General features: G+C 40.3%; 1 protein-coding gene across 1 annotated transcript; it reads right to left on the reverse strand.

The window, feature by feature from the left end:
• Nucleotides 1-2,065: 2,065 nt before the first annotated feature.
• On the reverse strand, nucleotides 2,066-13,926 carry LOC141000094 (protein kinase C and casein kinase substrate in neurons protein 1-like). Its single transcript, XM_073470725.1, has 9 exons — nucleotides 13,867-13,926; nucleotides 9,882-10,038; nucleotides 9,517-9,752; nucleotides 7,579-7,734; nucleotides 7,120-7,295; nucleotides 5,568-5,688; nucleotides 5,378-5,484; nucleotides 4,206-4,402; nucleotides 2,066-2,175 (listed from the first exon to the last, which is right to left on the reverse strand). The coding sequence occupies exons 1-9, from the start codon at nucleotides 13,924-13,926 to the stop codon at nucleotides 2,066-2,068; spliced, it is 1,320 nt and encodes a 439-aa protein (XP_073326826.1).
• Between the last annotated feature and the right edge of the window lie 2,481 nt (nucleotides 13,927-16,407).

Consider the following 16,407-nt stretch of genomic DNA (forward strand, 5'->3'; position numbering starts at 1 on the left):
CTACATTTTGTCTTAATAGTCAATCACTTGCATTTTTTTTTTTTTTTTTTTTACATTTTCTTTTTCTGTTACATTTACACAACTCATACACACTGGATGATGAACATGTTTTCCCCCAAAATATTAACCTGGTAATGTGGATTATGTGTTTGAACTTGCGTGTAGTGTGTATATCGTGTGTCAGATGCGTGTGTGTTTGCGCGCGTGTGTGTATGTGTGTGTGTGTGTGTGGGTGCATATACGCGTCAAGAAATGTGGGACAGTATAATGAAAGGAGTCCTTTTTGCTATGCTGGACAGCTTACTCTAAGACACAACTTGTGAGCTGGTGATGTGTTTCTCCTCATGTGTGAGACCCAAACCTGTCAAATCCTGTTCCAGACACAGAGCTAAACACATCTGACTGCTGTTGGTCCTGTGAAATTTAAAAACTTCAGGACAACTACGTTATAAAAAGCATCTCTCCCGTCTAATCAGAGATTTTTATTTTTATTTTTTTAAATGCAACTCGTAGCGAGACAACATCTGATAAATGCACCTCCTGCTCTAAATTTAATTTCTATGGAGCAAGTTAAAGATTTAAAATGTAACGCACTGTGTAAGAGCCGTCTTACGTGCAGTGCAGCACTGGTTACAAATGTATTCCCTGTGTCGTAGTGAGTGTTTTGCAGACAAATGAAGTTTGGGTGGACTGGGAGGCAGCTACAAGTTGATCTTCACCGAAGCTGTTTCACATGTGATATGTGAAGTTATTGCATGGAGAGAAAACATATAGTTGATGGTATTGGGTCATTCTTTGGCTCAGCAGGGAAACGGGCCACATAACTAGTGCTTTTTGCTAGGTAGGGCTTTGAATGACGGTGGAGAGCCATGTTTAGACAACATGCCCTCTTTCAAGCCCAAACACTAGTACATTCATGTCCTGTTGGAGAGGCTTCGATCTTCACAGTAACGCATTGACATGCCTCCATTGGCCCCTCAAATCTGGAAGAAAAAGTGCCCGGCACAGGCATTTGTTCAAAACCCTCCTCTTATCCTGCAGATGACTTGATCCGACTTTGCTCTGAGGGAATGTATCACTCTTGTTTCTCGTTAGCAGTAGTGGATTAAAATGAGACCTGAATACTGAACCAAGAATGAAAGCTTCTGCAGAAACTGTGTCTCCTTTCCATGGATTGCATGGAGATGATACTGTCAAAGGACGTGTGATGCTAAGAAAAAGAAAAATTATGTTCAAAACGAAACAAAACAAAAGAAAAAAAACAGAAGATCAGTTCATGAACAAGCTTCCTTTCATGAAGACACAAGCATGTAATGCTTGAAAAAGTGAACTCTGCATTTGTAGTTGAAGTGTTGCATCAAGTTTGTAGCCTGAAGGAGGCCGCAGGATTCAGGGAATGCAAGTTGTTGCATAGCACATGCTGCTATGCAAGTTCAGAAACAGTTAAAAACACATAGCACTGCACACACAGGAAAGAGGTTGGACCAAATCACAAAGAAAAAAAAGAAAAAGAAAAAAAATAGAGGATACTGTCTGTGGTACTTTAAACACTACACAGCATTCCCGATGTAAGAATGACGACTGATCACACACAGCATTAGGAATGCTACACAAAAATGGCATCACACCGTATATACACAATGCAGGTTAAAGAAGCTCGTCTTTGTTGAATGGGTATAACTGATTATATTATCTTCCCATTATCACAAGAGAACAGACTGCAGTACACTGCAAGTTTAAATAAGCTGCATTATACGTTAAATACAGCTACACAGAGAAGCAATGTGTTCCTGCACTGTTGTGATGTTATAGTTGAGTGTGTATATACTGGAATAACTGCTGCTCCTGTTCTTAAATGTGTAAGTCCACCCACCCCAAATGCTGGATAAAATATAGTATACTGATATATTGTCTTTTAGGTTACTAAGTTTTTATTTAGGCAAGACTGCTTGGCGCATCTGTTGGGCAAGGGATGTGTTGCTCTTAAGTCTCTGGCTATGTGCGGTGCAATTGGACGGGACAGTTCAAGCTGCCTCCAATGGCGTGTCCTTGTTCAGTAACGTGACTAGATTGGCTCGACGTAATTGGCCGGGTACAGTCCCTCTCGGCCGTTGTCCATACGACCTCTACACCAGCCTTGCTCGTCTTCGTCCTCAGTCTTGGTCAGTTCATCACCTGTGAAGGAGACACCACTCCTTAATCAACATGCAGTCCTGTTTTTTAAAATAGCGATTACCTGTAAATAACACTCTCTGCATTTCGCTTATTGACAGAATTATTATTGTAATGTCTGTCTTTGTAGCCAGTATTTTGGAAATACTGCGACCATGAGTCAAAGAGAATCATTTGACATTTTTGGAGATGGATACAACTTTCCTGGCTGCACAGTAAATATCAAAAATCTCGCCAGCAGCCAATTAACTTAGCTTAAAGACTGGAAAAAGAGGGAACAGATATCCTGGCTCCGTTCAACGGGAAAATACATCCACATGGCAGCACCTCTATAGCTCACAAACAAGATATAGCAGATTAGCCTAATTAGCGAGGCAGATTTTGTTACCTTAAAAGGATTCGGGCTAGCTGCCCTACCCTTGTTTCCAGTCTTTGTACTAAGCTAAACTGGCTGTAGCATCAGATTGAGCGACAAGAGAGTTAATCTTCTCATCCAACACTTGGCTCAAAGGTTAGTTAGTGTATTTCCTCCACAGACTATGTAATATGTAACAGGGTGTTGAGGAACACCTGTGAATCAAAACATAAAGGTAAGACGTTAAACATCTGATTTTCAGGGGATGTTAAATTGCTCTTTAATGCAGAAATGACCGCCCTCATCAGTATTTCATGTGGAGGTTAATTTACTGACATTATCAGTAAGCTGTATGATGTCAAGGCTGTGCGTGTCAGAAGCAGACCACCTGTTCTTCGGCAGCCACATTAAAAATATAGTTTGCATTAGTTTTGCTCACTTTCTGCAAGTGTTACAAGCATGATAAACACATCAGCAGCTCATTTAGATCAAGTAGCAGACGCTTTGTGGCTCCAACCTTTCGCTGCTGCTAACCTTCTCTGTCACTCGTTCTGTTTAAACGTCAGCACAACTGAGCTCACGGCAACAGATGGTGACTGCTGCTCAACATATTATGAGCTGCAATCTAAAGTCATAATTGTTCGGTAGTCTGACAACAGAAAACAGTGTGACTGTGTTTGGCAAGATACGGTAGGTAATTTGAATTTACATGGCAGATTGGCACGGGATTAAGATCACAGACAACCCTCCCTTAATTATTCTAAACTACTGGAGGTCCCCAGGTAATAACAGTCCTGTGAAAATAGAGATTATACCTACAAAGTAGCCACTTAGTTTTGCGAAAAACCCCAGAAGACAGAAGACATGACCTCAGTGTCTTCAACAGAAGCAATGCAGGTTTAAAGTTTTTTGCATCTGTAATGAATTTCAAATAATCGAATTTGATCAGGCGATGCCAGCCCTGTGGAGGAACTGATGACTACAAGTAGCGTGAAGACGCTATGATTTTATCAGTGGGTCCCTGTTTTCTTTGTTCACAAGAGGACGCACATGCTCGAGTACAAACACGTGTGTGATACAATTCAATCTGAAGAAAGACAGGTGGTGAGTAATACTGTCTGCAAATACACATTCTGGTTGTTTACAAGAAAACTCCACAAGGCTCCTTTAATTTTTTTCCCCAGGAATAACAAAGAAACTCATTTGTACGGAGGTATAAAGTCTTAAATGATCGATTTAGTCAATGCCAGATGTCGCTGAGGTTATTTAAAAACACCTAATCTCAAAACTGTGTGGTTAAAAATAGGATCTGGAGGAGTTGTGGGGGCTCGAGATGAAGATGCACAGCTGTGGCTTCTTCAATGCTTATTTCTCTGTGCAAAGCTTGTCTTTAAACATGTTAGTCATGTCCCGGTGTGAGGCTTTAAAGCACTTTTTACACACCATTTCCAAAACAGCTTGTGTTAATTGGTGGCAAGTGCCTGTAATTTGTTTTCTATGTGGCCATTACTGACTAATCACTGCTATCCTACATAGAGGAGGGGAGCTTTAGTGTAGAAATCAGGATTGGGTTGATGGTCTTTAAACACCTGTGTGATGTGTGACGGCCCTTTATACACATTATATGACAGTAGACCAAAATCCCCCTGTCCTGTGTCATCTGGCTGCCTATAATTACCTGCTTTGAAGGTGAGCTCATCCTGTTCCTGGCCATCGTAATCATAGAGAGCGCGGACACGGACCCCTTTCCCGGTGCTGGAGTCATCTTCGAATGAATTCCCGTTGCCACCGTTTTCGTTACCAGAGAACGCAGTGGGCTGCTCATCGTCGGACCACTCAGTCGAGTAAGCTTGGTTTTTCTCATAGCTGCTCACACTGGAGGGGGAGAAATTTGGCGTTAAATGACCCCAAATTGTCAGCAAATCGCATGAAAAGGTCAAAACCGATGATAAATTGATCCTGCCGAACTAACAAGCAAGTCTGTTAGCTGCCGTAGATCTAAACAAGTGGAGGAGGAAGTACTCACATCCATCAATTAAGCAGAAATTAGTAATAGCAAACTGTAAAAATACACTGTTAAAGTCCTTTTTGCTTTAACTTATCATTCTGATGTAAATACTGATTTCACAGTGTGATGGCTGTAGAAAAATGACACCACCCGCCTATAGACTGGTTCCCTATGCACCTTGCTTTCCCCTTACCGCTGGGTCTCGAGTCTACTAGATCCGTTAGTAACAAAACCTGCCTACTTATTGACACAACTGGATGTTATACTCTGCCTTTTAATAGCACTGAGATCAGGGTTTCTGGCTCAAGTTTGGGATTCTTACAGTTGTTTTTTGCTTTGAAAAGCAGCCAGGCTGTTAGCAGTAGCCATGTTGCCAATATATGTATCTAAAACTATTAAAAACACATTATTAAGCCTCACTGTTGCACTGGAAGACGAGGGCGTTGTAGTTTATTTCGAATTGATCCCACATACACAACCTGCTGCTGTAAATACTCGTAAGCATCCACGGCTGAAAATAGTCCCCAAAGAAAGGACTTTTTACTCCATTTAAAAGAGCATTACTAAAAACTACAGTGCCCATCTGTTTTAGTAGATTATTTCTCCTTTCTAAAAGTAAAAGCATACATTCATGGCACATTAATAAAGATGTGCTGTTTGTATATGGTTGGTACCAGTGGAAATGGGGTGCGAGCCACAGACAGGGAAGGGAAGTGTGAACTAACACATTGTTGGTTTTAGTCTTTTCGTGAGATTTGTTGACCAAAACACAAATAAGTGGAAATATTAGTCAAGTTTCGGATGATTGATGTGATTGTCAACAACAGATTTCTTGAGCTAACCTGCTACGATCACCAGGTGGAGCCACATGGTCGGTGCTCGGAGTGGGTGGGGCTCCGTCTGGTTTCTTCTTCTTTGGAGGAGCACTGGCCTGGTCTGGGTTGTATTCCTGGACGATTGGAGTGAAAAGAAACACATTAAAAACAGATATGATACAAGTATTTAAGAAAGATGAGAGGTTTGATGCTGTACCTCAAACGCAGGCCAGTTCATATGCATCCCAGGGCCGTGGTTGTTGCTGAACCACTTCAGGTCCTCTTGTGTGTTTGCACCCAGGATCGTGCGCTCCAGTTCTCTGTATATTGTGGCGTAGCTGAGGAGAGGAAAAATGGAACAAATAGTGACAATGAAAGTGCCAGAAGAGACCTGGGGGTGCTGCCAACTTGGCGACAGGACCCATAATGTAGTTCCAAATCTGGGCTGAGAGAGATCCAACATCGGGTCATGGCAAGACTGGAGTGTCTCCCTGAGTTTTCTGCTGAAGCTGAAGCCCTCAACAGCTGAAGTATTTGGCCTAAATTATCCTAATAATCCTTTGAAAGGATATTATTGTTTATGTTGCTGACGTTTTCCCAAATCTCTGCAATGTGTCATAGATTATAAAGGGCGCAGACTGTGTTTGGTATATTAATGCAGTAAGACTTTATTCTACACCCAGTCTCAAGTAAGCTGGAATACTTGATTTGGGAAAGATGCTTCGTAAAGGGGATGCTCGATGCTCCTGTGCAGCAAACGCCTCTGTGCAGTAATAGTCTGTGATCCTGAAGGAATATTTAAGCAACACATTTAACCGCCTTTCACTAGAGGAAAGGTGACAGACGCACAGGGATGTGGAAAAACAGATTGACGCATTCAAGGAGAGAAACTAAGGTAATCGTAATCACCGTGAATCCAGAAAACGAGCGCACGCTGTAGTAACATTTTCTTTTTTGGGTTTGCATGATAATGACCTTGGCTCGTGAAGCTGAACAAACAAGACGGTTCCTAATGTTTTGATTTGAGCTTTTCTTTTCAGTAGGAATTTACAGTATATGACTCATTCTAGTTGTACAAAATAGTATTCATTCACAGGCAGCGTCTAATAATACGCTGAATTTGTCTTGTCATAAGTGGAATCTGGCAATCATTTGCAGAGAAGCTCACTGTTGTAAGATAAAAAAATATACAGGCATTTTGTGTGGTTAGGTATATGAGAATTATTTGAAGGTTGAAGGAGGAAAGGGCATCGTCTCCTTTTATCGTTACGTGCAGGTTAAAAACAGCCCAGTAAATGACAGGCATTCACTCTGAACAAAATTCACTTTGGCAGAAACGTCATTGACTGAATCATCAATTAATTAGTGCCGTGAGTCTCAACGCTAATGAGAAATGCATGCCTGGTCGAGAAGTGTGTTGAGCTTAATCAATTTGAAGTGAACTGTACCGAATGTGACACAACAAAACAAACTAATGCGCGGCAAATCTGTTTGAAATTGAATTATTTCTCATTAAAAGTAAAGGTACGGTATGCAGTCGTGCTCAAGAGCGGGTTGGAAGAGACGGTGGTAAAACTGAGGAGTATTCAGTGGACCAAAATGGGATCAATACTTGCATAGAATCACTTGAGAAAGATAGATTTCTGAGCTCTGTTTCACCTCTCACACAGCACTTTACTAAATCACATATCAGTGAAAACACAGTCAGCGATCCTTAACCATCAGCTCTGCGAAACGTAAATAAAACCGCCTCATTCGGCCTGGCTCACCTTTGGTTCTCAGTGAGGTTAAGATGGCGTTTAATGTCCAGCAAGGCCTCCTTAAGGAAGGTCAGCCTCTTGACTTCATGCTGCTGGCACTGGTCAAACACCTGCTCCATGCTCTCCATGTACTGCGGGGTGCACTTATTCAGCTCCTCCAGAGACTTCTCGTACTTTTCTTTAGCCTGAGACAGAAAAAACACAAAACACACTGATGACTGAAGTCCAGAGCGGCCGGAAAGTACCAGCATGGTTTAGTTATTATCTCTATTTTATTATTATTCTTATTTGTTACGTGTAATTCTGTTATTTAACTGATCCCAAATGTATTCCCCCAGACAACTTAAATTAGCTTTAATTGCTCTTTAAGCTTGCACCAAAACTCATCTCTAAAGGGTTTTAGGATACTTTGTTTTTAACTTGCCTCAAACTAACCAAAGAAAAAAGACTTTTGTCTCTTCTTCTCACCTTCTGCATATCCTGTTTGCATTTGTCCACTTTCTCGTGGAGTTTCTTCTGCTGGTCTGGCGTGACAGACGCCTCAGTCTTGCCGTTGGCCTCTCGGGCTGCAGCCAGCTTCTCCTCCTTGCAGGCCATGTGGTACGATTTCTTAGCTGCCTCCATCTGTATGTCCAAAACGCAGACATTGTCAGTGTCTCATGATCTGATTTGATTAAAGAAACATATACAGGATGCTCTATTTACATTTGTAAGTGTGATACCACTGGATATTTTTACGGAGACCTCGGGACAATTTCCAGTTGTGCTCTGTATATTTGTGACAAGAAGTAGGGACATCTCCCGCCATGTTTGTATTATTGTATTCATACCAAGGTTAGAGGTTTTTGTGTCTAAACCTAACCAGACCATAAGCACAGCATTGTCACAACAGAAAATGGAAATTTTAATCTAAAGAAATGTAATGTTGCCACACAAAGAAATGTAAAGGTTCAACATATCTGTGGCTTGCAGAAATGTACATAACCGACATATATCCTGGTGAGTGGGTTGGGTCTAAATACTGTCACTGTCTACAGAGTTTCTCTCTAAGCTGGAAATCAAAGCTTGCTCCATCTGACAATTAATTAGTGACTAAGTCTGTTGCCTCATAGAGTTTTTGTCTGAAATATCACACAAAAATAAAGTTTTGCATCAGGAAATGTGCCAGTTACACCACCACGGGGGCAGCCATAGACAGTGTCATGGAGAATTTCCAGGGTTGGCCTCTAGATGAAATCATTGGGACAGCCGTACTGTGCAGAGATTTGTTCAAATTCAGAAACTCAAACCTGCAGTAACAGATTTGTTTTGTCTTCTAGGGAGCAGTGGAAACAAAACTGACCAAACACCACCTTGGTTATTCAAACATCCAGCATATTCAAATCGCAGAAGCTCCAATTTTGTTTAAATAAAGATAAAACATGTGACAGAACAGCGTTAAAATGAAATACTGTAGAGCTGCAGAGATGCCCTGGCCTACAAATCTTGTTCTTCAGATTCAAACATCAAACATGTTTCTTTGGTCCAGACCCCAACAAACGTCAACTGTTCATCATCATTTCTTTACTGAAAATGAAAACATTGATGCAAAAATGATGTTCCCACTAATTGTGGGAAAGCTGATTTAATAATCTTAAATCATCTTTCACTTTCATGACCATAAAACGAGGGAACGCACTTCCAACAGAAGTCAAAGCATCAGCAGATTTTCACACTTTCTTCTTTTTTATAACGTGTGGATGATACTACTTTCTTTATCAAAAAGTCTCAGACAAATTAATTTTTCTATCTAACTGCCAGCCGACTGCAGGCAAAAAATAGCAAATTTCTAAAGCCTTGTAAAGATACATTAAACATGAAGCATGAAATATGTTTGTGCCACCTTTTCACTCTGTGTTGGTCACCACCAACCGGCCAAATATCTGGCTCCTTAGCTGTTAAGCACTCCATTATGTTTACCAGCTAGTCTATGTGTCTGTCTGCTGTCTAAAAAGCTTTTTTAGAGCAGTGAGAGTGAAACAAAGACAGGACAGTGTACGAGCTGACGGCAAAACAATGAGGTGAAAATCACTATAGAAATCTTTAAAGGGGAGCTGTACATCTGGGTGATACTTTCACAATGTCCCATTGTTTTCAAATTGACATTTGACACATTGTTTTTATTGGAAAAAATACAGCTAATATCAAAATAGGTTAAAAAAAACTTATTTGAAGGCCTGGTATTTTTTTCTCCCTGTGTTTCACTTTACTAAAACTCTAGAATAGTGGAAAATGATAGATGAGTGATGAGAAATTACTACCATATCTACAGCCATATCTTATTTATGTCTTAGATTCATGAAGTGAATATAACTCATTCTGTCACATGGAGGATAAAGACGATGATAAAAATAAGTTTCCCCTCACCTCCTTGAGCTTCTTGGCCCAGGGTTTCTGAGCCTTCTTGAAGCCTTCCTCGGCCTCCTTGGCCTCTTTGAAGCCTCCGATCATTTGCTTGTGATAGGCTTCCTTCTGCCAGTTCTTCACTTTCTCTACGTCCTCGTTCGTCAGGTTGTTCTTCACGTCTTGGTGCAGCTCACTCACCTTCTCTGCCTCGGTCATCACGGCCAACCAGGCTCTCTCCACGGAGCCGTACTGTGGGCCTGGGGAAACAAATATTAACAGGTAAACATCAAACTGTGTAAACTGAGCTGAGGCAAACTGAAAGACTGTGTAAAGAACATTAATTTGTTGAGCTTTATTAGCTGATTGACCCAATCCCAAATGCTGACCTTTCTCAATGAGCTGCCTCCATCTCTTGGACCATCCAGTTAGCTGATCACCATAAGCCTTTTCTATCTTGGCACGTTCCTGCAGGCAGCCCATAAGGTCATTGCAGAGCCGATGGCCATCGTCAAATCTCTTGACAGCACGTTTGTAGTTCCCCACCTGAGAACAGAGAGACAATAGACGTTTTTTATCGTTTACATAAAGAACATGATCACTATATTTGTTATTTTCTGTAAAAAGAAAGTGAAATAATACATTTTTTATAGGCCAACTTCATGTAAGTATCAGGCTGCTTTAATGAGGTTCAGCTTTAAATGTTTGTGGGAGTCAAATGAAACAAAATTACAAACAATTTTCAGGAGTTCTACAACATAATTATAGTTTATTATTATGGTTCTTTTTAGTTGAATGCTAATTGTAGTGAAAGGTTCGATTTTGCTGTAAGAAAACGAGCTAATAGCATTATCACACTATCGAGTGGTTTCCTGTCCTCGGTGTGTGGATGTATAGGCAGGTGTGTGAGGGAATGGATCTAAAAAAACATTATTATAATCAATAGAATAAACAATAAACGTTGAGCTAAACTACAAGAAAACACAAAAAGCACTCTCTTTACACTGTTAAATTGCCTTTACTGCCTTCATCATGGAGTTGATGAATCCTTGATGCCAAAGTGCATCTTTTCGGCGTTTGTTTTTCAGGTCTAACACAATCTAATCTATCTAAAATACACTATGTTCACTTAATTTCATTATAAAATATGCAAAATTATTAATGCACATCTCCAATCCAAGCAGGAAACAACTTCAGACACATTCATTTTTGTCATTAAAGCTACATTTTTTGCTATTCCACTCTGTCAAACATAACAGTATTCATGATAATTTCCTTTTAGACCGGCGCCACCTTAAGTGAGACCGCCTTAAAAAAAGCCGTACCAGGCTGCATGTCTCCGCCTCTTTAGTGCCTGCAGGGGGCGTGAGCTCATGGTGCATGATGAAGGAAGAAGGGTAGTGATGGGGGGAGGTTGCTCGTGCCTGTGCATGTGTAGTTATGCAATGACATGGGCTTGTGTTTGTGTGTGTGTGTGTGTGTGTGTGTGTGTGTGTGTGTGTGTGACGGCTTTAATCCTCTTGAGTGGTGTAATGCAGGCAGACAGATTCTCAGGGATAGATGACGACGTAGAGACAGAAATACATAGAAACCACTGACTGCGTGTGTGTGTGTATAAGCTGTAAATACATACAGTCATGCAGTAAACATCATCACACAGACACACAACTCATGGAGAGCCTATGTGCTGCATTCTCTGGCTGCAGAGCTGCGCCATGATTGGTCCTGACAGGAGCATGCATGTGTGGTTAGTGTTTGAGATGAGAGAGCTGCAGGGAGGCAGTGAGACAGGTGTGTGACGCTGTGAGTTTTGGCCTGTGTGACAGCATGCCAAGTCACACCAACAACAACACGCAGGTGGACTGGTTTACATGTGAAAACACACACAAGCTCTTGCGTTTGCGATGTAATTCGACAGTGTGGGGATTATCTCATCGTCTGATTTTGCTCATCAATGTTTCTGCTGACAAAACGTGAACATTTAAATGTTTTTCTCGGCATTTATAGACCATGAGCCGAGCAGAGCTGGGTTGCTAGATGCTATAGGCAGGTGCATGTGGTGAAAGGCGGCCTCAGAGCGGCTGATGACTGGAGCTCTTTGTCCGCTCCTCTGTGGCTAAGAGGCATGATACAAAGAAGACTCTGTACTGTGGGAATTCATTAACGCCAATTTAGTGTGCGCACACACATTCACACACATACACACAGAGACTGCATCTCAGCACAAGTGAGGATGTGAACTTGTGTACGATGTGTCCAGTGATGACACAGTTTAAAACAAATAAGATTTACAATAGTGACAGAGAAAATGCAACATTCTCTTTTATTTGTAAAGAAAACAACTCATTCTATGTTGCCAAATGTACCATAATTATTGTCTTTGCATGCTAATTTTGTCCTCTGTACGATTTACAAGAGCAACAGTATCTCTTCTGACTACTCGCATGGTCTAAACAGAGAATACCCACTTCTGCCCTCCAATAGGTGATTCACAGTCCCTCAATTTAAACGCAACAGGCTGATCACAATCAGTCTGTCCTGTTGCTCAATCAAAATCAGTGTGCTGCTAAATAAGACCTGGATCTGAGGATATTATGTGCTGTGTTTTGTGGTAAAGACTGTTTGATCAGCATTTATGAATATGTGCCATACGTGTAGCTGTATGGCTGATTTGTGTGTAAACTTCTTGAGCAGAACTGGCTGCAAACTGACAATAAAGTTGTGTTGTGTCGTGTCGTATTGTATCGCATCGTATAGTATCGTATCGTATTGTTTGGTATTGTAGTGTATGTAATAAATGCCATAATGTACGACCATATTGTGACATGAGCAGGATAGCAAACATTTATCAAAATATATCTCATGCGACCTCTTTTTAGCTAATCAAGCCTGGTGTAGCTAATGATGGGATACTTGATTTGCAAGCTCAGTTGTCGTTCTACTCCCACCGCTCAACACTCATTTGAAGCGACTTGAAGTTGGAAATTTTCTCACAAAGGTGTGCTGTGTTTAAGTCAAGATGTTTTGAATACACAAGTAAACCAACCTATTCATTTTGAAGGAGACCTTCTTTGCATGTTAAAAGTTAAAAAGGCCAAAGTTCAAACCTACAGGTGCTCCTTTTTCCCACAGAAAACACTGCACCTGAAGTGCCTGAAATGCCTGTTTTTTTGAGCACTCAAGCATGTAAACATATTCTAGTAGTAACCCAAAATAATATTATTGTCAACCTGAAATGAGAATATGTCTCCTTCAAATGCGCATTGTGTATAATTACACATTTATGCCAATTTGTTCTCATAGTTATGACTCACGCACGATAATTTTCCTTTCCGGCAACGCTGATCTCATTCATCCGTGTAGTTGAAGTGTCTAAATAGTTTAAGTTAAAGTACTCCCGCAAAAATAGCTCTTGGATGATTCTCATTTACAACTGAAATGTTTTTATGGCCTGCCTTCTTGTCTGCCGGGGAAAAATACAGGCTATTACAAATGCTTTAAATATGAACGAGCCCAAGTCGAAGCTCATACTTCTGACTTACTACAAGTATAATTATTTTGATCTGACAGGCAATGGAAGGTTCATGTGCATCTTCACAAGGAAAGATGAGAAAATCTAAATTTACGCAAAGACGATAAAAACACTTTCTTCCTTTTTTAAAGCTGTGTTGTGTCATGCATGCGCGTATTACAGTATTACAGTATTACATGTGTGTATTTCATTAAATCTCAATCTGTATTTTTAGCACTGTGACCAGTAATACAGAAACTGCAACTTTCCCATTTACATAAAATATTTTTAGCTGCTCTTCTTCTAAATGAGGTGGAAGACTCTCTAATCAGGTCACTTTTCAGAAGCTTTTGATTTAAAGGAATAGTTCCACATTTTGGGGAAAAACATGCTTATTCACTTCCTTGCTGATAGCAGGATGAGAAGATTGATGCCACTCCTATATCTGTCAATCATATATGAAGCTACAGCCAGCAGCTGGTTAGCGTAGCCTAGCCTTAAAGGTAAAAAACAAGGCTGATTTGAGGCAGTTTTCTTATCTAACTCTTGGCAAGAAATCAAATAAATGTATTTCCTAAACTGTTAATTGAAAACGTGCTTAACTGTATTTTCTCTTCATGTATTAATGCATGAAATGTAGATAACAGCAGGACCCTCTGCCACGAAGCTCAGTGGTTATCAAACAGCGTCACGACAACTCCTCGCATTGATTTTCCTGTAAAAACTCAGTGACACTAATCTCATTTTCATGGTTTCAGTGGGGACTCTGCTGGGCTCCAGAAACCTGATCAATACAAGGCAAAGGGAGCCTAAGGGCTTGGGAGAGCATGCTGAATCAGAACAGACGGACGGTGTGTCTGTACCTCCCAGAAGCTGTCCATGGTGTCGTCAGCACCTGCACATTCATCGTAGGAGCCAGACATTTTCCTGGATGTGGCAAAGTACTCTAATGACTAAACCTGTCCTCTGCAGCAGAGCTGGGTTCCTCATGCACTGAAAGAAACAAAGAGAACGACAACACCGTGAGACAGTAACATCACATTGAACACATACAGACAAGAAGCAGTGCAGTGGAGCGCATGAGCAGACATTAGAAGCTAGTCAACACTTAAGAGAAGCAATGTAGCAGTTTTCCCTGGCAACTGGAGGAAACTCTTCCAGCGTGAGCGTTTCTGTTCGAGACGTTTATAATAATGAGATAAAAATAGTCCCGTTCGCCATGCATACAGCGCCTGTGCCCTCAGGGATGAAAGGGGGCATCTTATATTGGCGTGTCCTAGAAAAGACACCAGAGAGAGAAGAGCACCGCTGCCATCACACAGCGCTGACCCTGAATCCTTTCACAGTGCGAATACTCATTATTTTGACACATTACATCAGAGAGATAGTCGCACAACACACACACACAGTACACATAACACAGCGTGAATAGCAGCCATGAATGTGACTTTTGTGTCAATGTGTAATTGCCATCATTATTATCACTACAGCCACCATATTACCAGTATCATTATACATGTATTATCTCCGCCAAGGAGGCTATGTTTTCACCTGTGTCCGTTTGTTGGTATGTTTATTTGTTTGCTGGTTTGTCAGCAGGAATACACTACCAAGCAGATTTCCAAACTTGGATGGAAGATGGGTCTCAGCTCAGAATAGACCCTATTAATTTTTGGTGAAGATCTGGATAAATGGACGGATGCAGGAATTGTTCTGACATTCTTTGATATATTGCAAGATAGGGTGTTTTTTGACAGATATGGACAGAAATCAGACATATTTAGGTGGCTAGTATCTATGAGTGAGTGCAATTTCATGCAGATCCTGACGAAAAATGGATCTAATGGATTTAAATATGTTTTATTTGATATTGGATTAGGCTTGGTTGAATTAAAGAAGACTGTTGGGGCCTCAGACAGGCATTCGCTTTACTGAGTGCCTTTCTAGTTTGCTTTTGTTTCTGTTTTTCTGTCCAGTCTGTTTATTTTTTTCATTTTGTAGTGTACATAACAAGTTTTGAATGTCATCCTTGTCCTTGTATATGGTATCACTGTCTATCTTTGTCATACCCCTGAAATCTTTAATTCATGTTTTGTTGTTTCGCACCAATCACAAAAACAGAAAGAACAGAAATTAAAAAAGATTGGTAACACTTTCGTAACACGAAATTCTGAGTAATTAATTAGGAATGAATGAGGAATGAACGAATGGTTGTTCCTGGATAACTGATTTGGAGACTATGCAGTAGATAATGATGAGTTACTAGAAAGACTGGGAGATACTGTGTTAAGGAATCATTAGGTAATGATTAGTTCATAAATATCTGTGAGTCCACACATTGGCTTTCTTAATGAGTTGTTCCTGATTAATAATGAATGAATTACTAATTACTTAATCATTAGTTACTCTTTTTGTGCACTTCAATTAAAGTGAAACATAATACTGAGTATGAAGATGATGTATCACTTTACTTGAAGAGGACCAATGATTAAGTAATTAGTAATTAATGAGTACTTACTAGTTGGTGCCACTCAGCGACTGGTTCATAGTTAATCAGGAACAACTCATGATGAAAGTGTGTCGACTCAGATATTTACAAACTAATCATTACCTAATGATTCATTAATATAGTCTCTTCCCATCTCTAGTAACTCATCATTATCTACTATATAGTTCTCTAATCAGTTATTCAGTAATTACTCATAAACGATTCATTAGTTATCAAGTCGTTCCCGATTCATTCCTTACTCCCTTTTTCCGAACTACTCATACTTTTGTGTACCTTTTTGTGAAGTGTAACCAAAAACCGTATTTTAAATTGTTCCTTTAAATTTGTTTTCTGATTTAAGTTAAAACAAAAAAAACAAACATTGTGTAATTGCAACTCTTAAATAGAATGAAACAATTACACTGAGACGAGATCAACACACCTATTTTTAAACCTAAAGAGCGCTTTAACGATGTGGTTTAAACACCTATTACTTCGTGAGCTGTACAGAATACACTTCCTGCTGGATTTCCTCGGGAGTTTAGGGTGATTTCTATTTATTTGTTTGACGTCTGGTCGATATCTTACCACCACGGTTAAAACAGAGGAGACTGCGAGGCGCTTTATTGGTATTGAACTCTGTTTGAAGCCTAATCCATTTTGCTCACATGATTAATGGCTTCTCCTTGACAGTGAGCTCTTCATTGCACTGCAACAACCACCATGACAGTACAATATATCGCATGTGCCTAATAATAACAAGGCTCTGTTGCTAATGTTCCTGCTCTGACATGCTTTCTTGGTCTTAACAATGAAATGCAGCTGATTGTGGTTCTTATCCATTTCTGCACATGGTCCAGCAGTGCAATACTTTATCATAGCTTTTAATTAAAACGATGAAGAGTTTTGAAAAATG

The sequence above is a fragment of the Pagrus major genome, chromosome 7 (assembly GCF_040436345.1).
Source record: "Pagrus major chromosome 7, Pma_NU_1.0".
Taxonomy (NCBI): Eukaryota; Metazoa; Chordata; class Actinopteri; order Spariformes; family Sparidae; genus Pagrus; species Pagrus major.